The sequence below is a fragment of the Rana temporaria genome, chromosome 6 (genome assembly GCF_905171775.1).
Source record: "Rana temporaria chromosome 6, aRanTem1.1, whole genome shotgun sequence".
Taxonomy (NCBI): Eukaryota; Metazoa; Chordata; class Amphibia; order Anura; family Ranidae; genus Rana; species Rana temporaria.
In genome coordinates, this window is record NC_053494.1 from 34,003,572 (window position 1) to 34,028,551 (window position 24,980).

The 24,980-nt window shown below is 43.9% G+C and overlaps 1 protein-coding gene across 2 annotated transcripts in view; it reads right to left on the bottom strand.

Annotated features, from left to right (window-relative positions):
- CRAMP1 (cramped chromatin regulator homolog 1) overlaps positions 1-23,165 on the bottom strand; it is a 63,639-nt gene extending 40,474 nt beyond the window's left edge. Inside the window, exons 1-3 of one of the 2 annotated variants that reach the window (XM_040356656.1) lie at positions 22,921-23,165; positions 19,407-19,711; positions 5,495-5,685 (exon numbers count right to left, since the gene is read on the bottom strand). In XM_040356656.1, coding sequence (XP_040212590.1) covers positions 5,495-5,685; positions 19,407-19,710 — 495 coding nt within the window. In that variant the 5' untranslated portion in view covers position 19,711; positions 22,921-23,165. Of the gene's footprint in view, positions 1-5,494; positions 5,686-19,406; positions 19,712-20,181; positions 21,022-22,920 lie in introns of those variants that run through there. The other variant, XM_040356655.1, reaches the window with a different exon arrangement.
- Positions 23,166-24,980: the final 1,815 nt, after the last annotated feature.

A 24,980-nucleotide genomic window follows, 5' to 3' on the forward strand; every position in this document is an offset into this window, starting at 1 on the left:
CGCCGGAGCTCATCCCTAATCAGCACCCTGGTTGTTCATTGAGAACTAAAAGCCGTCAACTGCAATTTCCGACGGTAGATGTAGTTCTCTCATTCACAGAACTCTGAATGAATAATGTGGCAGAGTTTCTTTTTCTGTGACAGTGAATGCTGGGAAAAAAGAGATTTTTAATACAGCTTACCTGTAAAATCTTTTTCTTGGAGTACATCACGGGACACAGAGCGGCATTCATTACTATATGGGTTATATGGAGTACCTTCAGGTGATGGACACTGGCAATCTCAAACAGGAAATGCCCCTCCCTATATAACCCCCTCCCATAGGAGGAGTACCTCAGTTTTGTAGCAAGCAGTATGCCTCCCAAAATGGTCCTCAAAAGAGGGGTGGGAGCTCTGTGTCCCGTGATGTACTCCAAGAAAAAGATTTTACAGGTAAGCTGTATTAAAAATCTCTTTTTCTTTATCGTTACATCACGGGACACAGAGCGGCATTCATTACTATATGGGATGTCCCAAAGCAATGCTTACAATGAGGGGAGGGAGAACATCTCCAAGACAAAAGGATTTAATTTAGAGAATACTCAAATCATAATAAATCCAACTTAGTTGAGAAAAATAATCTTAAATTTTAAATTTAACTCAAAAAAGAGGAGCCCCCGGAATCCGAGGGTCTCAAACTGCAGCCTGCAGCACTGCCTGCCCAAAGGCTGTATCAGAATTCCTTCTTACGTCCAACTGGTAGAATCTTGTAAACGTGTGGACAGAAGACCAGGTTGCCGCCTTGCAAACTTGAGCCATAGAGATCTGGTGGTGTGCAGCCCAGGAGGCGCCCATGGCCCTAGTAGAATGAGCCTTTAATGATACTGGAGGAGGCAACCCTTTCAAGCCGTAGGCCTGAGTGATTAATTGCTTAATCCACCTAGAAATGGTGGACTTTGCAGCTGCCTGCCCCTTCTTGGGCCCATCCGGTAATATGAACAGCACATCTGTTTTCCGGATCTTCTTTGTAGCTTTAAGATAGGCCTTCATGGCCCTGACGATATCCAAGGTATGCAGCAACCCTTCCTTTCTGGAAGTAGGTTTAGGGAAGAAGGATGGTAATACCAAATCCTGGTTCAAATGAAAACTGGATATAACCTTCGGTAGGAAGGAAGGATGAGGGCGGAGAACGACCCTGTCCTTATGAAAAATAAGATATGGTTCCTTACAGGATAAGGCCGCCAGTTCCGATACTCTTCTTGCGGAAACTATGGCGACCAAAAATACTAACTTCCTTGTCAGTAAAACCAAAGGAATTTCAGCCAACGGCTCAAACGGTTGTTTCTGTAAACTTGACAGAACAAGGTTTAAATCCCACGGGCAAAGCGGGGATTTAACTGGAGGTTTAATACGTAAGACCCCTTGAAGGAAGGTCTTAACCAGCGAGTGGGTGGCCAGCGGCCGCTGAAACCACACTGACAGAGCAGAAATCTGTCCTTTGATTGTGCTTAATGCCAATCCTTTATCCACTCCTAGCTGGAGAAAACTTAAAACTCTATCAATGGTGAATTTGCGAGGAAGCCATAGCTTGGACTCACACCAGCCTACATAGGCCTTCCAGACCCTGTGATAAATCACCCTAGAGACCGGTTTCCTGGCTCTGATTAGGGTAGAGATTACTTTCTGAGACAGACCTCTACCCCTGAGAATCAGGGATTCAGCTTCCAGGCCGTCAAATTTAGATGCCGTAAGGCAGGGTGGAGGATCGGACCTTGCGATAGCAGGTCTGGCCGTAGAGGAAGAGTCCAAGGGTCTCCCACTACCATCCTTAAGATTAGTGAGTACCATGCCCTTCTGGGCCATGCTGGAGCTACCAGGATGACTGGTATGTGCTCCACCCTGATCCTGCGCAGCAGGCGGGGTAGTAACTGAAGCGGGGGAAACGCATAAAGAAGTTTGAACTGATGCCAAGGGCAAACCAGCGCATCGGTTCCGCAGGCCATCGGATCCCTTGAGCGGGACATGAACCTGTCTAGCTTCTTGTTGAGTCTCGATGCCATGACATCCACGTCCGGCACTCCCCATCTTTGGCAGAGTGCTTGAAAGATTTGTGGATGCAGAGACCATTCCCCCGGCCATAGAGTCTGGCGGCTTAAGAAGTCCGCCTGAAAGTTGTCCACTCCGGGAATGAATATTGCCGATATGCAGGGCACATGAGCCTCTGCCCATAGGAGAATCAAGCTCACCTCTCTCTGAGCGGCTTGACTCCTGGTTCCCCCTTGGTGATTTATGTATGCCACGGCCGTGGCATTGTCTGATTGAATTCTCACCGGGAACCCCTGCAATTTTGACGTCCAAGCCCTGAGGGCTAGTCGAGCAGCTCTGAGCTCCAAGATGTTGATGGGCAACTGCTCCTCTAGCTTTGCCCAAGTACCTTGGCGAGTGCAACCATCCAAAATTGCTCCCCAGCCTGTCAGGCTGGCGTCTGTGGTCACTATCTTCCAAGCCACTGGGCTGAAAGATCTCCCCTTCAGTAGGTTCTGAGGGTCTAACCACCAACACAGACTTTGTCGGACTCTTGATGAGAGCGGCAACGGGATATCCAAGGCCTGTGGCCTTCTGCTCCATGCTGACAGGATGGCTGCCTGCAGGATGCGGGTGTGACTCTGGGCGTATGGTACCGCCTCGAATGTGGCCACCATCTTGCCTAGTAACCTCATACATAGGCGAATAGTCGGTTCCTTTTTGCTTAGAACCAGTAGGATTAATTCCTTGATGGCTTTGACCTTCCTCAGAGGTAGAAACACTCTTTGTTGTTCTGTGTCTAATCTCATGCCGAGATATTCCAACTGCCTTGTGGGCAGGAAAGCTGACTTTTCTCGATTTAGGACCCAGCCGAACTTCGAGGTATTGGACCGTGAGGGCCACTGCTCGCTCCAAGCCGGGAGACGAGTGATCTATGACTAGGAGGTCGTCCAGGTATGCTAGGATCGTGACCCCTTGGATCCTTAGTTTGGCTAGGATTGGAGCTAGGACCTTCGTGAACACCCGGGGGGCCGTAGCCAACCCGAAGGGAAGCGCCACGAATTGGAAGTGACGCAAAGCCACCATGAAGCGTAGATATTTTTGATGTGGCTGATAAATTGGAACATGAAGGTAGGCGTCCTTTATGTCTATGGACGCCATGAAGTCGTCCTTTTGGAGTGTGGCAGCTGCTGACCGCACGGATTCCATCCGAAATGAGCGGATCTTTAGGTATGCATTTACCATCTTTAGGTCCAAAATTGGCCCGACATCTCCATTGGACTTCGGGATGATGAATAGGTTGGAGTAGAAACCTAGTCCCTGTTCCAGGACTGGTACCTCTACTATTACTTCCTGCTTTATATTACACAGGCCCTACTCAAATGCTTTTCCAACACTACAAGGGAGGTCACTTCTTTATGGGGAAAAAATACACATAGAGCCATCCTATCATTAAGATATGTGACTAGTTTGCCAGATGCAGCGCATAACTTTAGGCATGTCCCCTGTGACCCCCCAGAAAAAACCTGCTAAGAACCAAGTTCCGCAAGTTTTCCCCTCACTTACCTGCTCCATGCCGCAGGACTTTGCCAAGCAAGAGGCCCAATCTTCCCCCATCTCCGTGGGGATGTCTAGACCTTCAGGCCCTGGGTTCCTATGAAGGATCCACTGTCCTGGGCCCATATAGCACTCTGGCAACAGAAACATTAGGCACCCAAAGGTTTCTAAGTTCTGGGCCCAGGGTCCAGCTCTCTAAAAAGAAAAGCATTATGGGCTATACCCCAAGGGTTTGGGGTCCGGTTACTGACCACTTTAGCGCTGAGGCCTTTGGACAGAACCGGTTAGCTCACCTAATCCCAAGGATGCGGAGGCAAGCTAAACCATGACCAACACCTAAGACACTGGCGTAAAAACTGAGGTACTCCTCCTATGGGAGGGGGTTATATAGGGAAGGGCATTTCCTGTTTGAGATTGCCAGTGTCCATCACCTGAAGGTACTCCATATAACCCATATAGTAATGAATGCCGCTCTGTGTCCCGCGATGTAACGATAAAGAAAGATTTCCAGCCCGCTGTTACAACGGGGAGCTGGGGCAATAGGTAGGCTTCTCAGTGAGTAACATGTTACAGCTTAAGTGTGGGTGTAACATGTTACTAAAGATGAACTTATCCCTTAATCTATCCATTGCTATATATGCTCCAATTTAGGGACTCTCAAAACTATAGAGTTAGTACCGCACTATACAGAGGTGCCTTGACGTGGGCACTGCGGCTTACACATATATTTGAAAATGTGTGCAAATAACCCCCTGCCTTTAATGTGAAATGTTAGACAGTCTCAAGTTGGTCTTTTTGCAGGCTGGCTGGTAAGAGTGCTGGGAAATTTTTGTTTGTGATCGATGTTTAAAAAGTAAAAAGGGGGCACAAGTAATTTTTAGGGGAGCATATACCGTATGTGGAAGCACCGATGTGTAGCAAAGTCCAAGTAAAAAGGTAGTGAGAACCAGTAACCAGGGAAGAAATAAAATAAATTGCAGGACACTGAATAAAAAAGGTAATAAAACCGTTAACAGAGTATCATACCATTTTGAAGAAGAAAGACACTGAGAATTTTAATAACAGAGTATAAAAAAAGCAAGGGCTCTTTCAAACGTGGCAGCAGTCTCTACTACACTCTGAAAAGCGATCGATTCTTAAGGAGGGCTGAACAACGGCTGCCGAGCATTTGGTAGGTGATCTTGTGTCATCCTAAATTCTTTATTTTTTTTCCCCTTCTAAATCCCAGGGGGATTTTGTATGAAAATACCATGCTGCAACCAAGTAGCTGGCTCACAGGCGAGTTTGACAGGTAGTGCCACCTGTCAAAATTAGCAATCAGACTTGAAATTTGTCTTTGCTTGTGGAGATGGCATGTGTGTAACACACCGACCAGCCGCAATGTTAGGATGTAGGTGGGTGGTGGCTGGGAAAAATGGGAATCCACTGCCTGTTTTTACTGCCCCTTTGCCACCTGTGCAAAATGGTCCTTAGAGCAGAGTTCCACCCAAAAGTGGAACTTCTGCTGATCCGCTTCCTCCACCCACCCAATGCCACATTTCAGGGGAGGGGAAATCGGGGGAACCTGTTTTTGACAGGTCCCCCTTGCCCCGCTTCCGGAGATGGCACCCTCGGAAGCTCAGCCCCCTCCTCCTATCTCCGCCACCGGGTCCATTAGAAAGTGCAGCGTGCTTCGCGCATGCTCAGTAGGGAATCGTCAGGGAAGCCAAAGGGCTTCACTGACGGTTTTGCCCTTAGTGGAGATGGCGGCGGCAGTACCCAACATTCGACCTGAAGATCGGCTGGGGTGCCTACATTGCGGGCTCCCTGGACAGGCAAGCGTCCATTATATTAAAAATCAGCAGCTACAGAATTTGTAGCTGCTGACTTAATTATTATCCCCCAGGCTGGAACTCCTCTTTAAGCAGATAAAGGGCACATAAAACGGCACTCACTTCATAAAGGGCCTCAAAGAAGGTGTTTTTGTCCTCTGTGCTCCAGGACTCCCACTGTCTCCGAACCTTTTTCTTGTTGCCCTCATCTTTCTCGCCGGCAGTTGGCGCTGTATTTCGGTTAGAGGTTTTGGTCGCACTGGGAGTTGCTCCGGTAGAACAGCTTGGTGAGGACGGAGTGGCATTGTCCAATCCTAAATAGAATAGAATAAAAAACAATAAAAATATATATGCATATAATGAAAGCAAGACATAAAACAGTATAATAAAAGTAGAACGAAAAGTAAAACTTTTTTCTTTACAGGTATAGTATTGCACAAAGCAGCCCTGAACCTGGGGTCCCCCACTGGCCCACTTGGCTCCTCCATTTCAGCATCTGCCACAACAGCAAGCCACTTGCTATGGGGGCAGATGTGCGGGCTCGCTCCCAAGACAGGCTGTGTATGTCCATAGACACACACACACACAGCGTGGCTCAACCGACCTACCCCTCCACAGGATTTGATCTCTGTCCTGTGAATGCAGGGAGAGAAAGCGCAGCTACAAACAGGCACAGCGCTGGAGTGAGGGAGGACTAATACTAGTAAGTATTTAGAGGGGTAAGGGGGCAATACTGCTACTGGGACCTTTAGGACCACAAGGAACATGCTAATTGGAGGAGAGAGAGAGAGGAGCTCACAGGTCTGTTGCTTCTACTTTTACTGCAAAGTTACAGGCTAGGGGAGGGGACAGGACCCTGTGTTACTTAAAATGTAACTAAAAGGCACCAAAGTGCAAGAAATTTGCAAAATAAGTATTTAAAAATCACGCTGCACCACCTGTTTGGCGGGCACGTTCGCAAATGCGTGGGAATGCCATGAACAATATTAGCACAGCTGCGAGTCCGCTAAAGGACAGATCTTTTAGTGCATGCAGGGCTGTGGAGTCGATAGATAAATGTTCCGACTCCTCAGTTTTATGTACTTCCGACTCCTCTGTATTAATATGCAAATGTATTTTATACATTCAATAACAATGGTTTATATTAATCTTGAAATGTAGTTCTAGGCTTAGCAAATGCAAATCAATTCAATGTAGAGTTCTAAGGAAGAGAATTGCCTCTGCCAAGATCCTCTTTCATAGAGGCTCTTAAGTCAGACTTTATTATTTTTAGGGCTGAAAATAATCTTTCGACACTGACTTGGGTGGGTGGCATTGCAGTAACTATTCTGGCCACATCACTAACGATCTCTGGATAAACAAGGATGGCTTCTTCAACAGTACGTTTTGATGAGCGATCATACTTTTCAACTTCTTTTAGTGCTTTATAAAACTCCTGTTGGAATTTTTTTATTTGGACACTTACTGGTTCTCTAACATGCGTTCCCTGTAAAAGCAGAACACAACACTATGGAAAGTATAAGTATTGCAGCTCCTAATTGTGCGTTGCGTGCCATATAGTGAAGCACATGAAAAGCATGCTTCTTCACGGTCACTTAACGTGTTCGTTTTGCGGTTACGTGAGGCACTGCATGCATTGGTCTTTATTCTTACAGTAGAGAAGTCATTAATTATAACTTTTTGTGAATTGGGACATTTAAACTTGCTTTTTTTTTTTTTTTTTAATTCCAATCTAAATTTAGTAGGAGTCGGAGTCGGTGCATTGTTTGCCGACTCCAGGTACCCAAAATTTCCCCCGACTCCGACTCCTCGACTCCGACTCCACAGCCCTGAGTGCATGTGCGATTTTAAGCGCATTACAGACACACAAGGTGTGAACCTAGCCTTGGATACAGATGAGAAAAATGTGTGTACTGCATTTTGTTCCATCAACAAACATCAGGCTTGTTTTGTAAAGCAATGCAATAGGCTTTGGTGGTCCGAAAACCCAATGAAACCATTTTCATTTCTGCTAATAAAGTAAAAAAAAAAAAAATTCCAATTGGTTTAATTGGGTTACTAATTTTCTGCTTTCACGTCTAGTAGGCCTTTGGACAAGGAAAAACAATATGGCCCTGTCTAAGATGGAAGGTTCCTAGCTCAGAGAATAAGGTACCAGGAGGAGGAGGAGGAGATCTCCCACGTGTGCTATTAACTTGTACCAGAGCAGAACAGTGGGACTGCAGAATGAAGTCAGTGGGTATTTTTAGACCGAAATCTAACATCGTGAAAGCACACAATCAGCTCCCGCAAAACCACCTCCTCACGGAGAGGATCGTGGGAGAAAAAAAAACACTTTACATTAAAAAAAATATATATATATATATACTATATATACACACACACACACACACACACACACACACACACACACACATGCTAAGAAAAGCTAAAGCTGCCAACCGACCCTCGAGGGCTTTTAGAACTGGATTTTATGCAATTATAAAAAGTAAAAAAAAAAAAAATAATTATAATAGGCATAAAATACTAACAAAATAGTTATTCACAAGCACCAATTTCCGGTGCATGAGCAAATGCTCCTGTCTGCTTTCAGAGTGTGGTGTTGCACTTTTAATATGGCATCCTCTTTTCTGCTCCTAAATTATCTCTGTGCCCTACAGGCACCATAAGGGCCCTTTCACACGGAGCGGATCAGTAATGATCCGCTCCGTGTGTCCGCTTTGCTCAGCAGGGATCCTCCGTAAAATCCCAGCTGAGCTGGCAGCTGACAGGGCGGTCCCCGCACACTGTGCAGGGACCGCCCTGTGTTTCCTCCGCTCTTCCCTATGGGGGATCGGACAAACATGGACCGTATGTCCGTGTTCATCCGATCCGGGACCCATGTATGTCCTGTCCCGTTTTCATCTGCAACGGATGGATTAAAATGCGGACATACGATCCGTACGTGTGAAAGGGCCCTAAGGATGCAGACTATACACCTTGGTTACAATAAGCTTTTTACCTCCCACTAAGGCCTCCCCAAATACCCCAAACTTCCAACATCTGATGGGGACAAGGCATGCTTAAGCTAACCACACAAGATTCGTATTTCATTCGGAAATTATATTTTTTTAATTTCGTTCAAATTTTTTTATGGGGACAATTTGATGATAATTTTTAAACCAGTAATCAGAAAATTCTAAGGCAAGGGATGGAAAAAAAAATGCGCTTCTTTCCTGAAGGAAGAATGGTCCAACTGTAAAATGTGTTTTCCGAAATCAAGAATTAAAATTCAAACTAGTCATATGGGAAATAAAACTACTAAGGGCTTTCTAACATTTCCCAAGTCAGCGATGGAACAACGATTTTTCAGAATGTGTGTGTGAAAAAACGAACTTCAGATCGCCCAGGTGTGAATAGGGTCAGTCCTATTCCTTTGCTGCAGTGCCATTTGGCTGTGGCAACCAGGGAGAAACATTAGCCACATGCTTATCCATACACAAAGGTGCCAAAGTAGGTGTTGCGTGATTGGTCCATAGCCCTGTGTAAGCTCAAAAAAGTTGGTTAGATGGATGAACTGAGCAGCATGGGCGCAAGAAAAGAGGAGTAGGGGTCCCGAGTATGGGTTAGCAGACTCTTTGCCCTGTGTGGGCAAAACAAAGATTCACTTCAAAAGGTATCTTTGAAGCAGGGGTAGGCAACCTTAAAGCGGTTCTCCACCCTAAAGTGGAGTCCCGCTGATCGGAACCCTCCCCCCCTCCGGTGTCACATTTGACACCTTTCAGGGGGGAGGGGGGTGCAGATACCTGTCTAATGACAGGTATTTGCACCCACTTCCGGCCCGGTATTCACGGGCAAAAGACGGGCATTCCGTCACATCCCGTCGCCCCCCCTTTGTGTGCTGGGAACACTCGGCTCCCAGCACACAGCGGGAGCCAATCGGCGGGCGCGGCGCGACTCGCGCATGCGCTGTAGGGAACCGGGCAGTGAAGCCGCAGCGCTTCAGTTCCTGGTTCCCTCAGCGTGGATGGCGGGGGGAGCAGCAGAGAGACGAGCGATCGCTCGTCCTCTGCTGCGATCGGCGCTGGACTCCAGGACAGGTAAGTGTCCTCATATTAAAAGTCAGCAGCTGCAGTATTTGTAGCTGCTGGCTTTTAATATTTTTTTCCCATGGCACATCCGCTTTAAAGAGGTGTAGATCTACCTGAACAACATGGGAGAAGTCAAAAGATCTCTGGGCACTGTGTTACCCCTCACATCCGATTTAAACTTCTAGGCAAACGTGTGGATTGCACGGCAATCATGGGTTCAAATCAGGTGGTGAGAAGGCAACATATCGCCTCCTCACCACCTATCAAACACACTTGGATCACTTTTCGGAGGAGCAGCAGTGCCTGCTGCACTTGTAAATGAGCCCTTCGTGGCATTCAGTGTGAAAGGAGCCCTACACTATTATGCCCAGGATATTGTTTCACACGGACGATCTCTTCTTTCCTCCTGCTGGCACCACTCTGGAGATCACTAGCTGGGATAAGAGATGGAGTGCAGTTGGTATTACTCCTCATGGGACAGGAGCAGCACTACAGAGGAGGCATCAACTTATGTGTCTCTTGCTCCCTACTACACCTCCAACTTTACAAGTAGTCCCTCTGCATTGCACTGTTTGATGCTCTGGAATGGCGGGTCAGCAAGCCCAGACCGCAAACTACTAGTCACCTGTCCACGATCTACTGGTAGATTACGATTTACAGGTTGCTGACCCCCCCCCCTGCTTTAAAGCTTCAACTTAGTACCTCATTGTTATGAGTCAACGCAGCATTTTATGTTGTCAAAACTTGCATATCTGCTGACCAGTTAATATTCTTAAGAAATGTCTTTCACTAATAAACATAAAAGGTTATTAACTGATGCATACTTAACCTTAGTCTGATGGCCACAGACTCAGGTGTTTAACATCTTGGCTGTACCTTCCCATTACAGCAATAAAAATGTATTTCCAACAATAAAAAGTGCTTTTAAAAAAAAAATTATTAAAATAAATAGAATAGGTATTCATAACTTAGAATAAGCAACTCTTTCCAGGTTCGGTTCAGTTCAGAAAATGTTTTATGAATCTTGCAGGTGAACTCCGATAAAGGGTATGAAGGAGAGGGAAACAAATTCTTAAATGGGTTGTAAAGGAAAAACATTTTTTCCTAAATAGCTTCCTTTACCTTAGTGCAGTCCTCCTTCACTTACCTCATCCTTCTATTTTGCTTTTAAATGTCCTTATTTCTTCTGAGAAATCCTCACTTCCTGTTCTTCTGTCTATAACTCCACACAGTAATGCGAGGCTTTCTCCCTGGTGTGAAAAAAGCCTCTTGAGTGGGGAGGGGGCGAGCAGGAGTGTCAGGATACCCACTAACACACAGCTCCTTTCTCTATCTGCAAAGTAGAGCATGTCCTGACTTGCCTGCTCGCCCCCTCAAGAGGCTTTCTCGCATTACGGTGGTGAGTTACAGACAGAAGAACAGGAAGTGAGGATTTCTCAGAAGAAATAAGGACATTTAAAAGCAAAATGGAAGGATGAGGTAAGTGAAGGAGGACTGCACTAAGGTAAAGGAAGCTATTTAGGGAAAAAAAAGTTTCCTTTACAACCCCTTTAATGGTAGAAGTACCAATGCCAAAAAACAAAACAAAAAAAAAAAAAAAACACACATAGTGCTAAATTATAATGCGACAAATAATAGGATTTTTTGTACTCACCGTAAAATCTTTTTCTCTGTCGCCCATGGACGGACACACAGCCTCCTTAAATCTTGACTTGTGGGTTATGTTCCTATAGAACAGGAACATAACCCACAAGTCAAGATTTAAAGGAGGCTGTGTCCGTCCATGGGCGACAGAGAAAAAGGGGTTATTCATGCACACTTATAAAGATGCTGAAAGTTGGGCTATGACAAGATCTAAACCAAAATTAAAGAGTAACTCTCTTCTTTTTTTTTTTATCAACAAAACATTCCCCTCTGGGCGATCTGTCAATATATAGTTGCGATTTCCTATTGGGAGTATCTCACCATAAATGAAATTTTTGCTGCAGGGATGCCTGAAATCGGACTTGTATCTCAGTGCAGACTTTTGGGAAAATCAGTGAGCCAATCACACAAGCAGGAAATTATTTCTGGGGGGCGTTCTGTACACCATCTGTGGGCAGGGGCGGACTGACAACTCATGGGGCCCCCGGGAAATAGAAGATTATGGGGCCCCTGGACTTACAGATGGCCACCACGCCAGGAGGCAGTGCAGAGGCGGGGCAGAGGCGGGGCAGCTAAAATCTCTGGATTTTCACATCAAAAGCATGTCGGTTTCGGACATATTAGGGACAGATATATAAAAAAAAAAAAAAATAGATTTTTACATACGGTCCCTGGTTTTATTGAGCCTGGCAACCCTGATGGGGCCCCCTAGTGGCATGGGGCCCTCGGGCAGTGCCCGAGTGACTCAATGGTCAGTCCGCCCCTGTCTGTGGGTACAGGTTGCCATATTGCATTTTACAGAAAATGACAGCACTGCAGACTGAAAAGGAAAGGAAATATTTAACATTCAAATACAACAGGACTTTATTCGCAAATGTACATGCTCTATTACTTTTTATCTGCCATTTTTTTTCCGCCCCCAACGAAAGTGTAGTTACCCTTTCATTTTCCAGCATCTACCAAAACATACATCAGTTTTCTGTAGACTTAACATTCATAACACTAGGATTGTCATTATGCCCTCTCATACTCCTAACGCAGCAGAACAGGTCTCACAATTTACGCAAAACTATAGATTACGCCTGGATTGGCCCCGCCAGGGATAGATTTAATACACATGCCTAATATTAACAATGTTGAGAATTCGTAGTGATACAAGACTAGCAGAGAGAGTGTGTCATCAGGGGCTGGTGAATTAACAATCAGTTACTCCCACACATACAGGCCATCTCGTGAGGACCCCACCCAAAACATTCACCTGCTTCAACTAGTTTTCATCTTGGTTTCTTTTAGTAAATGTGCCATCTTTATCAGATAAACATGCCATTATTTTTCCATTATTTATCCAATGGTTTCCCACTTTCCCTTATTTTGAAGGGATTTCCTCTCAGTTCCCGTTTGGCTATGGGACAGGAAGTGAAGGGAAATCTCCGGAATATCCCAGAGATGGCAAAAATAATTCTGACAAGGATTATGACCCTCCTTTACTCTATCCAAATTGAATAATGTTTTGCCTATACATGTACCCCTACCATTTCACCCAAAAAAGGTAAAAAATAATAAAAAATAAACCACACACACAGCCTGAGACAAGTCCTTTCATAAAAATTATCATGGGAAACCCGTGAGAGTAGAGTACCCTGCAGGATAGCAATGTCAAAAGGTATGAGATGGGGCCAGTACCTGCAAGAGAGGAGTGTCAGAGGGTATGACATGGGGACAGTACTTGCAGAATAGGGGTGCCTGAGATTTTGGCATTGAAGTGCCTGGGGGATAAAAGTGTCGGAGATTAGGAGATGGGACAGTACCTGCAGACAGGAGTGTCCGAGATTAGGAGATGGGGACAGTACCTGCAGGACAGGAGTGTTCGAGATTAGGAGATGGGCACAGTACCTGCAGGACAGGAGTGTCCGAGATTAGGAGATGGGCACAGTACCTGCAGGACAGGAGTGTCCGAGATTAGGAGATGGGCACAGTACCTGCAGGACAGGAGTGTCCGAGATTAGGACATGGGCACAGTACCTGCAGGACAGGAGTGTTCGAGATTAGGAGATGGGGACAATACCTGCAGGACAGGAGTGTCCGGGATTAGGAGATGGGGACAGTACCTGCAGGACAGGAGTTTTTTTCAGCACGTTGTGATTTACGTCACCGCGTTCTGACACGATCGGTTAATTAACCGATGTCGAGTAGGCGCGACGGACCATCAGTCTGCTTCATCGGTTAACCGATGACAACGGTCCTTCGGACCGTTCTCATCGGATGGACTGATCGTGTGTACGAGGCCTTAGACTACAGATGTCATTTTCTGGAGAAGGTTAGAAAACTAGAGTAAGTATTAGATCAGTTCCTCAGATCAAAAATATGCATATGATTTGTAATATTAATACAGAACAAAGGAATGCAAAAATAAAAAGTTACATGGACTAACAACTAAACATTCTATATGCCCAAAACACTAATTTTGTCCAATTGTTCTGGTCCCAATAACGTTAAAAACCAAAGTATCAAAAAAATTATAAAATAAAATTATAATAAAATAAAAAAATTGATAGTAAAATAGCATACCAAAGTTTGCATTGCACACTACCCAAAGAACATTCAATACCCTTGAAGTGTCGCCTGCAATACCCGGACTGCATTTGGGTGAAAAGTGTGCAGTAACCTCACAAAAAAAAAAAAAAAAAAAAAAAAAAAAATATATATTATATATATATATTATATATATATATATATATATATATATATATATATATATATATATATATATATATATATATATATATATATATATATACATATACATACATACATACATACATACATACATACATATACAAATAAAAATGCAAATGGGGTGCCACTGAAATCACAGCATACAACTAGTGTAATTTTTGTAAAAGCGAAAAAATGTCACCATCTGTATCTGCATAAAAATGTCCATAACTATGTCTTCCTTACAAGTACATGTGTGTATTGTACAAATTCTTTCCCACAAACAATCTCCTCTTATTCTCCTAGTAGTGGTCCTAAAATGTCCCCGTCACCCCCGTCTTCCAAATATACATTAAAAAAATAAATACTACATTCTATTCCTGGTATTTGCAAACCAATTCACATACAAAAAAAAACTGTATATCTTGAGTCAACTAAATAAGAACAAGGATGGCAAATCAAAAGTATGCACATTTAACATAAAACAAATTCACTTTTGAACACAAACAAGGAAAAAAAAAAAAAATATGTTGTTGCAATTTGTTAATGCTGAAGCGTAGTGTGTAGGGCTGGGGAAAAAATCGTTTTGAATCGTGAATCGATTTGCGAGGTCAAATCGATTCAGGATTTTTACCTAATCGATTTTTTAGACTTTTTTTTCCATAGGACCGGCGCTCCGCGGACTAAACCAAAGCCGCAGCCTCGCCTAAAAAATCCTGCCCGCAGCTCGTCGCGATCCTGGGAAAAGGCCGCACACCGCAAAAGGGCATGCCTCTTTATAGTGACTGTAATGTCTCATTTTTTTTTCTCCAAAATGAACAAACATGTTATACTTGCCTGCTCTGCGAGCAGCCCGCATCCTCTTCTTCTAGGGTCCCTCTTCAGCTCTCCTGGCCCCTCCTGTCGAGTGCCCCCACAGCTTGCTATGGGGGCACCCAAGCGGAGCTGCAGCTCCATGTGTCCAGATACAGAGCCCTGGTTCGGCCTCATGACCTTTCTCTCCCGATTGGCTAATTTTAATTAAACAGCAGTGGGAGCCAACGGCCCCACTTCAGTGTCTCAGAATGCATTAAGACAAAAAAAAAAAAAAAAACTTCTGCCTTTACAACCACTAAGTTTCAAGGAATTAGGGCATCCATTGCGGTGGAATATTTGAAAATTTTCACTTGACATTGGAACAAGACGCATGGAAGAATCCAAAATGCAAGCTCCATCACCCGTCGTGTTTCGACAGCTATTGCTGGAAGAAATACCCATTAAAGCGGTGGTTCACCCTAATAAAACATTTTTTTTTTTTTTTATAGCATTAAATTAGGCATAGTAGCGCGAGCTACAGTATGCCTGTATTGATTTTTTTAGCCCCGTACTCACTGTGCAATCCTATATAGAAGATTCCGACTCCCCGCGGGGAATGGGCGTTCCTATCAAGAGGGAGGATGATTGACAGCCGGCTATGGCACGTCACGCTTCTCCGGAAATAGCCGAAATAGGACTTGGCGCTTCACGGCGCCTGCGCATAGTCTGTGCGCAGGCGCCGTATAGCACCGTGAAGAGCCGAGACCTGTTCCGGCTATCTTCAGGGAGCGTGACGTGCCATAGCCGGCCGTCAATCATCCTCCCTCTTGATAGGAACGCCCATTCTCCGCGGGGAGTCGGAATCTTCTATATAGGATTGCACAGCGAGTACAGGGCTTAAAAAATCAATACAGGCATACTGTAGCTCGCGCTACTATGCCTAATTTAATGCTAAAATGTTGTTAGTGTGGGTGAACCACCGCTTTAAGGTACCAGACAGCCCTTCCTCTGGGTCAAGAATGAGCCTCAAGCGCCTGCAAATGATTTTACCCCACCCGGGATTAAAGCCTGGTGTCATTCAGCCAAACAGGAACACAGGCATGCATCACACCCAATGCAGTTAGTCATGGATCATACTCCCACAGTTCCTGGTACAGACGCCCCCTAGCGGCCCCGTATCCACAACATTATGTGCTACACCTAGAGCTAAGTTGTATCCCTAACGCAACTGCTCCTGAAGAAGTGGACTATACTCCACGAAACGCGTTGAGCTTTTAGGATGTATTTCGAAATTACGTTATGTATTTCATTTTATGAAGTCTATTGTACCAACTGTACATTGCTGTATTTGTAAACAACCAGCTCTTGGTCCATATAATTATGTTTCAAATAGGCTGTGATCCAATTGAATCATTGACCCAAGCTTTTTATCATAAGTATGTATTGTTGAATTCATGTATTTTTCGACCATTTTGCGGATATAGCCTTTTAATAAAATTGTTCTCAACCACATCTTTTTACATTATACCATGTTATGAGTCCACCTGTGTATTTGGATATATTACATTAACATGTGTGAACTATTCGCCAGCTAGTTGCCACGCACCTCAAAGTCCCAACCTTTTCTTTTTATTTAAAAGATTATGAGGTGAGCCATCAAAATTTCCTAAGCTTCATTTAAGTGGTTCTAAAGGTAAAACCCTTTTTACCTAAATAGATTCCCTGCATTAAGGTAAAACATGTTTTGCCACTAGCTGTGTCCCCCCTCTAAACACTAACCCTTAAAAAACACTTTAATGCAAGGATGATAATTTCTAAACGGGGATCAGAATCCTAAATACTGGCCAAAGCTCTATCAAAATATACAGACCCATGTAAAAAAAAAAATAAAAAAAAAAAAAAAGGAAAAGAAAAGACATGGCGTGCCCCTAATTTTATGGGCATTGTCTGTTAGGGGCAAACCTGTGCATTTCCCCTTTGCACTGGAATAATAATAAAGAAAAAAATTAAATGTAATTTTCACACGAATTATACATAAAAAAATAATTTAATTCTCCTAATTTACTGCCGATAACTTGGAGCGGTGATCAGGATCCTTCCCCAGAAGTAAAATAAATCAAGACATTCAGAAACATTAAAGCGGGGGTTCACCCAAAAAAAAAAAAAAAAATTCTAGCATGCCATCAAGCATACTAGCGCGATCTACAGTACGCCTTTATTTTATTTTTTGGCGCCGTACTCACAGTTTACTGCCGTAGTGAAGTTTCAGACTCCCCGCGGGGAATGGGCGTTCCTATGCAGAGGAAAGATGATTGACGGCCGGCTATGGCGCGTCACGCTTCCCGAAAATAGCCGGAGTAGGACTCGGCACTATACGGCGCCTGCGCACAGACATCGGAGCTGACTGCGCAGGCGCCGTGAAGAGCCAAGTCCTATTTCGGCTATTTTCGGGAAGCGCGATGCGCCATAGCCGGCCGTCAATCATCTTCCCTCTGCATAGGAACGCCCATTCCCCGCGGGGAGTCTGAAACTTCACTACGGGAGTAAACTGAGTACGGTGCAAAAAAAATAAATAAAGGCATACTGTAGCTCACGCTACTATGCTGGATTTGATGGTAGAAACTTGGTTTTTAGGGTGAACCACCGCTTTAAATATAGGTGTGTCCCTAAAGTTTTGAGATGAGCCCCTCAAAACCTACAAAAACAAAATGTACATATTTTTTTAGCTTCATTTTTGCATTGCTGATAATTTGGCGCTGTGATCAGAAAAAAGATTCAGCAAGACATCCAGAATCATGAAAGAAGGCTTGGTGCAACCCCTAAAGTTTTGAGGCAATTCCCCCCCAAAACCTGAAAAATCACTAATAATAAGATCACAATCCTACCCAGAAAGTAAAATATTATATACAAAACCAATGAAGTGTAGAGATATCCAGAATTGTAAAAACTCTCATGGTACGCTCCTGAAATTTTTGGGGAGCTCCCCTCCCCAAACCTTCAAAAACAATTGTAACATATTTCTTGTGCTTCATTATTAATTTGGCATGGTGTTCAGAATTACACCCTGCAGGAGAAGTAATGTAAACACTGTATCAAAAAATAAAAAAAACAAGCCATGGTGGCCCCCTAATTTAAAAGGAGGGGTGATCTCTGTTGGGGACAAGCCTGTACATTTATCTTGGCCACTGGACTAGCTTATTTTCAAAAATAAAATAAATAACACGCTACTGATAACTTGGCATGGGGGTTCAAAGTGTTACCCTGAAAGTAAATATATAAACCCTAAAAAAGCATTCAGGCACCCAGAATTGTGAAAGAAAGCATGGTGCACCCATAAAATTGAGGGGACCCCTGCCTGCAAAAACCATCTTTAAAAATGTCCTTGTGCTTCATTAATATTTTTGGCATTGGGGTCAGAATCCCACCCTGCGATAGAATGTAACACTGTATCACATTTACAGATACGTGAAAAAAAGAAGAAGAAAAAGAAGAAGAAAAAAAAAAAAAAAAAAAAAAAGACCATGGTGCACCCTAAAATTTATGGGGGGGGGGGGGGTAGCCCTTTTGGGGTTGAGCCTGCTCATAAGTTTTACGGTGGATCACAATACTACTTTGAAAAGTAAATACACACATCCAAAAAAGCGTGGAGACACCCAGAATTGTGAAAGACAGTATGGTGCGCCCCTAGAACTATTTTTGCCCCTAAAAAAAAAAAAAAATAGAAGGAAATTAATGATAACTGGTTGTTAGGGATCACCATGTTACCCCAAAAGTAAAATAAGAATAAATAAAACAACTGAAAGTGTGAGACATCCAGGAGTGTGAAAATCAGCACGGTGCACCCCAAAAATTATGAGGTGCCTACGTCCCCCCCAAATCTGCAAAAACGATTGTAAAATATTCTTGTGCATCATTAATAATCGGGAATCACAATCCCACACTATCACTATGCAAATGGAAAAAAAAAATCATGGTGTACCCCAAATTTAAAAAGGGGGGTGTGGTCTTTTGGGGGTGAACCTCTGCATTTCTTTTGGCCCTGGACTAGTTTAGTTTTTCCAGAATTTTTTTTTTTAATGAAATTAATGATCATTTGGTGTTGGGGGGTCACAATGTTACATGGTGCACCCCCAAAATTAGAATGTGTAATAATGTAAATATAGTAATAAAGATGTGAAAAATAAATTAAATCTGCCCCGAGTACCCCTAAACTTGGCAGCCCATTGCTAAAAAAATTGGGGTACCCCCCAAACCTGCAAAACAATAGTACAATTATCACGTTCCTTAATAATTTGACGTGGAGACCAGAATCCCACCCAGAAAGTGTAATAACGTAAATATTGTATTAAACCTGTGAAGAAAAATTTTAAAAAATCTGCCCCGGAGTGCCCCCTAAACTTTGTGGCCCATCTGGGCGAGCCGCTGAAATTTTTGGGGAGCCCCCCCAAACCTGCAAAAACAATTACAATTTTGACATGGTGATCAGAATTCCACCCAGAAAGTGTAAGTATAATAATGTAAATATTGTATTAAAGATGTGAAGAAAAAGAAAAAAATCTGCCCCGGAGTGCCCCTAAACGTGGTGGCCCATCTGGGTGAGACGCTAAAATGTTGAGGTGCCCCCCAAACCTGCAAAACAATAGTAAAATTTTCATGTTCTTTACTAATTCGACGTGGAAACCAGAATCCCACCCAGAAAGTGTAATTATTATATTAAAAGATGTGAATTTTTTTTTTAAATCCGCCCCAAAAGTTGGCGTCCTGTCCGGGGCGACCCCCTGTTGTTAGCGGTCATGCCAATGTTGGTGTACCTTTGCTCTTGGCGGCGGTGGTGGTGGTAGCGGCGGCGTTGGTGGCGGTGGCTTTCCCGTTGCTGCAGGAGTCTCTCCTCTGGCGTTTGCTGTGGGGCCGAACGCTGGACCTCAGGAAGTGGTGCTGGTCTTGCGGGCCCTTGGGGGTCAGGGCCTCCTGTTGTGGGGTGCTGGGGATGAGGGGCTCCCCTTCTTTCGGTGCCGGCTCTTCCACTTCTCCTGCAGCCTCCTCTTCCTCCTCCTCAGCTTCTCTCTTGTTTGGCTTCTTCAACCCTTCCTCCCCACTCTTCAGCTTCACTGTCATTCTGCAAAAAAAAATTAAAATAAATAAAACAACCAAAAAAGGATTTAAAAAAGGGGGGTGCAGAGGGAAAAGGGGGTCCCTCAGAAGGAGGCTCAGGGGCCCCCCAAACCCTTTAGAGAAATAAAGTTGTGAGGAGAGAAGGAGCAGAGAGGAGAGCTCCTGAACAACATGGCCGCCATTGTTAGTGACAAATCCTCTTCCCTGTCCCGACTTCACCGACCTGCCTGGTTCTCCGTGTGGGCGGCCGGGGCTGGGTGGTGTGGGGCCCCCAGGTGCCCGGGGGCAGTGTGAGGGGTGCGGGGGACCGGAGGAAGAGGCAGGCCGGGGCTGGTTTTGTTGTTCTCTGAGCACAAGACAAACCCGACATGATGATCAGCCCCAGCCGCCTCTACCGCTCCGCCCGCCTTACTAAATAAAAGTGTCCCGGGCCGCCCGATCCCGACCCGCCGTGCCCTTCTCCCCGTTCCTCACCCTTCAGCCGGGGCAGCCGGAGCCTCCAGGGGCCCGGGATCGCTCATCTTGTCGGCGGAGGGGAGAGCCGCTCTGCGCCCTCGTCTCCTCTCTGCTGCGTCTCGTTCTGGCTGGAGACTCAGCTCCCCACTACTCTGCGAGCAACAGCCAGGCGCCCGGCGCCGCACCGACCATTCCCGGCCCTCTAGCTCGCGATCGCCGGCACCGACAAACTCCGCACCGGGTGCAAACGAAAGAGGAGACCCTCAGCTTTCTAAAAAGGGGTCCCGCGAGCCCGTGGCCCCCCGTGATTTTAAACGGCGGCTTGCCAAAGTGGGGTCACCCACCGGGGCTGTCGGGAGGGTTTGTCTGGAGCTGGCTGAACTTTGTTTGCTACGTCATCAGATCTTTACTGCTATTCATTTTATTGTTTTTTTTTTGTTTTTTTATGTATCCCCCCCAAAATATACAGACCCCCAACTCATCACACTAAACCCCTCCAGGGGAAATATTACACACAAAAACAAAACTGCAACTAATCACCATGGATGGGCAACATCATCCCCAACAACAACAACCACCACTACTCCATTTTCAAAATGTCTGTCTGGGAGATCAACACTGAGATCTACAATAATTATACCAAAATAATAATAATAATAATAAAAAACACCAAGATCTGCACTGATAAGGAAACAACACTGACATCAACATTCATTATAAAAACAATAAAAGAGGCATTCATGAGAAAATATACTGAGATCTATACTAATGAAGAAACTATCACCCTCATTGAGAAAAACAGAAGGAGAGCACTGATCAACTTTAAAAAGAAGACACACTCATCAAATAAAAAAGCACTAATAAAAAAAACAAAAAACACATAATATTAAAGAAGACACATAAAAGATCATTAAGAAAAAAAAACATCTATACCAATTTAAAAAAAAAAGGGGGTTAAACCTCATTGAGACAACATTGACAAAGCACACAGAGACACTGAGACCAACGTTAAATAAGAAACACTGATCAACATCAAATAAAAAAAAAAACACTAATAAAAATAAAATAAAAAACAGAACACACTAATAATACAAACTTAAAAGTAAAAAATAAGATCATTCAGAGAAACACTGAAAATGTATACCAACGCAAAAAGAGGGGAGGATTAATCTCATTGAGAAAACACTGATCAACATTAAAAAAACACACACACTGAGATCAACATTAATGAAGACACACTGATCAACATTAATAATAAAAAAAAATAAAAAAAACACACACACACACACACACACACACACACACACACACACACACAACAACCACACAAGATCAACATTATTTTTTTTTTCTTTAAAGGGGGTCAACATCATTAAAAAATAAATAACACACCACAGATTGATATCACCATATACTCACTGATCAACATTCATATGAAAACATTGAGATGACCATTCAATGATAAAAACACTGACCAACATTCATAAAACACTAAATAATGTCAACAAGAGATCAACACCATTGAGAAGACACTGAAATCAACAATGATAAAATAAACACTGAGATCAAACCCATTGATAGCAGACAGGTACCAAGCCCCCCATTGGGTAACACAGGTAAGAAGTCACATGCTGCCATCTGATACAATGTAAACAATACACTGTTTTTATATCAAAACAGGCATCAGGATCATCAGAGGAAACAAAATTAACTGAAATAGCAAACTGTCATAAAACAACCACAAAATAAATAATCGGTTACAGACATTTGTAGACCAATTCGTATTATATACAGATCAGATCTATGTTGTGAAATCAACACATGACCAAAGGAAGAATTGAATTACAGCAGAGAGGAGTGTTAATAATATTATTTATTATTATGTATAATTTTTATTATGTATCTTTTATTATTATGTATAATTTGTATTATTATGTATCCATGCAGCACACTGAGAATAATCATGATGAGCAGAGATGATGAACTTTATAACAGAAGAAGAAAGAGATTGGGTCTGCTGCCTTCCTGATTGTAGATTATTGATCAGTGATCACAGGACAATCTGATCACTTGGAAATCAATGGATACAGTCAATCAATACAGGAGACCAACACTGGGAGAGGAAAGTAAGGGCACAGCCATGCCATGACCCTTATTTTCAGGACTAGAAACAGATTGTTATTGGATGAATAGAGCAGATAAGGATTTCCAGCAGACAACAGCTGCTGTCAGCCATCACTCCCCTGCAGCACCTGTTTCCTCTATAGAAACCCACTTGTGTTGAGGGTGGGGGGAGATCACGCCCTGCATATTGTGACACTGATTGGAGGAATGTAAAGCTTGATCCCCCTCTTTTATTTACTATATAAATGGCACCTGTAACTGAAAGAACTGTTGGATCCAGACTGCAGCATGCTGACAGGTGAATAGGAAGAGTCCAGCACTGCTGATCACACTGCAGCATGGACAGGGAAGTGACATAAAGGTGTGATGGAAGGCATTTGTCACTCTGACAGCTGTGCAGATAAGGTGGAATCATGTCACCCATCCTCTGGGTATAGGGGTGAGTCAGGAACAGCTGCAGCAACCCAGAGGCTGCCTGAGTTCACTGATCACATAGCAGGTCTCCTTTTTTCCAGCAGCTTGCTGGGACTTGTAGTGCCACGACTGCTGGGACTTGTAGTGCCACACATGCTGCGACAACCCATGTTGCTAAAGACCATGTAAGTCTAATGGTTGGAGGGACACAGGTCTTACCTGCAGCATTCAGGATGATGGAAGGGCCTGCTGCAGCTTCCCTTATCCTCAGCACGACCAGAACTGACAGCCCAGGCCCTCAGGCCTACGCGGGCAGCGCCTGATGTGCTCCAGCGGACATCTAAGGTGCGATAATACAGATCCGATCTCACTGGGCCCCGGCCCAAAGCTCCTTCAGACCCGGGTACAGACCTTCCTCTTCCCAACCTGCGTCCGCATCTGACAACAACCCGCGCCAAGCCTGCCTGCCAAAACAAGTCACGCCCCTCGCAACCCAAACAAACTCACGGGTTGGTGCGTTCGCCTAGAAGGGCGGCGCTTGCAGTAGGGTCGCCAATCGGAACGCGCACAACTAGAGCGGCGCAGAGAGTCATGGGCGCGTAGGGACGGGCCGTGTGATGTCAGTGGGCAAGGAAGGAAAGCGCGGATTGGCTGGGGAGGTTATCCAATGGCTAGCAAGGTTTCAAAAGTGAACTCGTCTGTCTGCGGCAGCTTCCCTCCCTCGGGATTCTATTGGCCGTGGGGGATTTGATTGATGTGGATGGGCGTGCCGGAAGCTGGCTGTCATTCAAACAGTGACAACTTCCACTTTGTGTGTGTGTGTGTACGCCAGTATGGGGCATGTTTTATTGAAGGACAGTTATCCAACATCACCGTGTCTTTGCTGCCTGGATCGCCCTCATTTCACAGATCGCTGCTAGTTTTCTCCTTCCGTTTAAAAGGGATGATTATTATCAATTTTAGGGTATACATGCATGTAAACAAAATAAAAATATACACTCCCTGATCACATATGTACATTTATACCATAAAGAAATAAAAATATACACTCCCTGATCACATATGTACATTTATACCATAAAGAAATAGAAATACAGACTCCCTGATCACATATGTACATTTATACCATAAAGAAATAAAAATATAAACTCCCTGATGACATATGTACATTTATACCATAAAGAAATAACAATATACACTCCCTGATCACATATGTACATTTAAACCATAAAGAAATACAAATATACACTCCCTGATCACATATGTACATTTATACCATAAAGAAATACAAATACAGACTCCCTGATCACATATGTACATTTATACCATAAAGAAATAAAAATATAAACTCCCTGATGACATATGTACATTTATACCATAAAGAAATAACAATATACACTCCCTGATCACATATGTACATTTATACCATAAAGAAATAACAATATACACTCCCTGATCACATATGTACATTTATACCATAAAGAAATAGAAATACAGACTCCCTGATCACATATGTACATTAATACCATAAAGCAGGCATGTCCAAAATCCGGCCCGCGGGCCAAATGCGGCCCCCCTGTTGATTTAATATGGCCCATGTGAGGCTGCATTGGTTGCAATGGTGAGGCTGCATTGGTTGCAATGGTAAGGCTGCATTCATGGCAATGGTGAGGCTGCATTCATGGCAATGGTGAGGCTGCATTCATGGCAATGGTGAGGCTGCATTAAGGCAATGGTAAGCCTGTGCGTGTTATACGCCGATAAATACGGTATATCCAAATAACACGCCCAAGCTCATCCTTGGTCCTGAGCAGCGCTCTGAGATACGTTGGGGCCACAAAAGAAATATATACAGTATATCCAAATAACACGCCCAAGCTCATCTCTTCACCACACACAGCCACAAAGGCAAGAGAATTATTGTAGGGCCGTATATTAGTGCTCGGACAAACACACTTAGACCAAATTTTTATCGTTCAAAGAATGTCAGGCAAAATAGTCGGCCCTCGAGCAGGTTCACTTCATCAAATCTGGCCCTCTTTGAAAAAAGTTTGGACACCCCTGCCATAAAGAAATAAAAATATACACTCCCTGATCACATATGTACATTTATACCATAAAGAAATAAAAATATACACTCCCTGATCATGATCACATATGTACATTTATACCATAAATAAATAAAAAGAAGCTGCCTAATCACACACAATCGGTGTTGTATTTTGGTTTTGTGTTGCCCTAGGCGAGACTAAAGTCGCCCCCCCATCTAAATTTGCTCC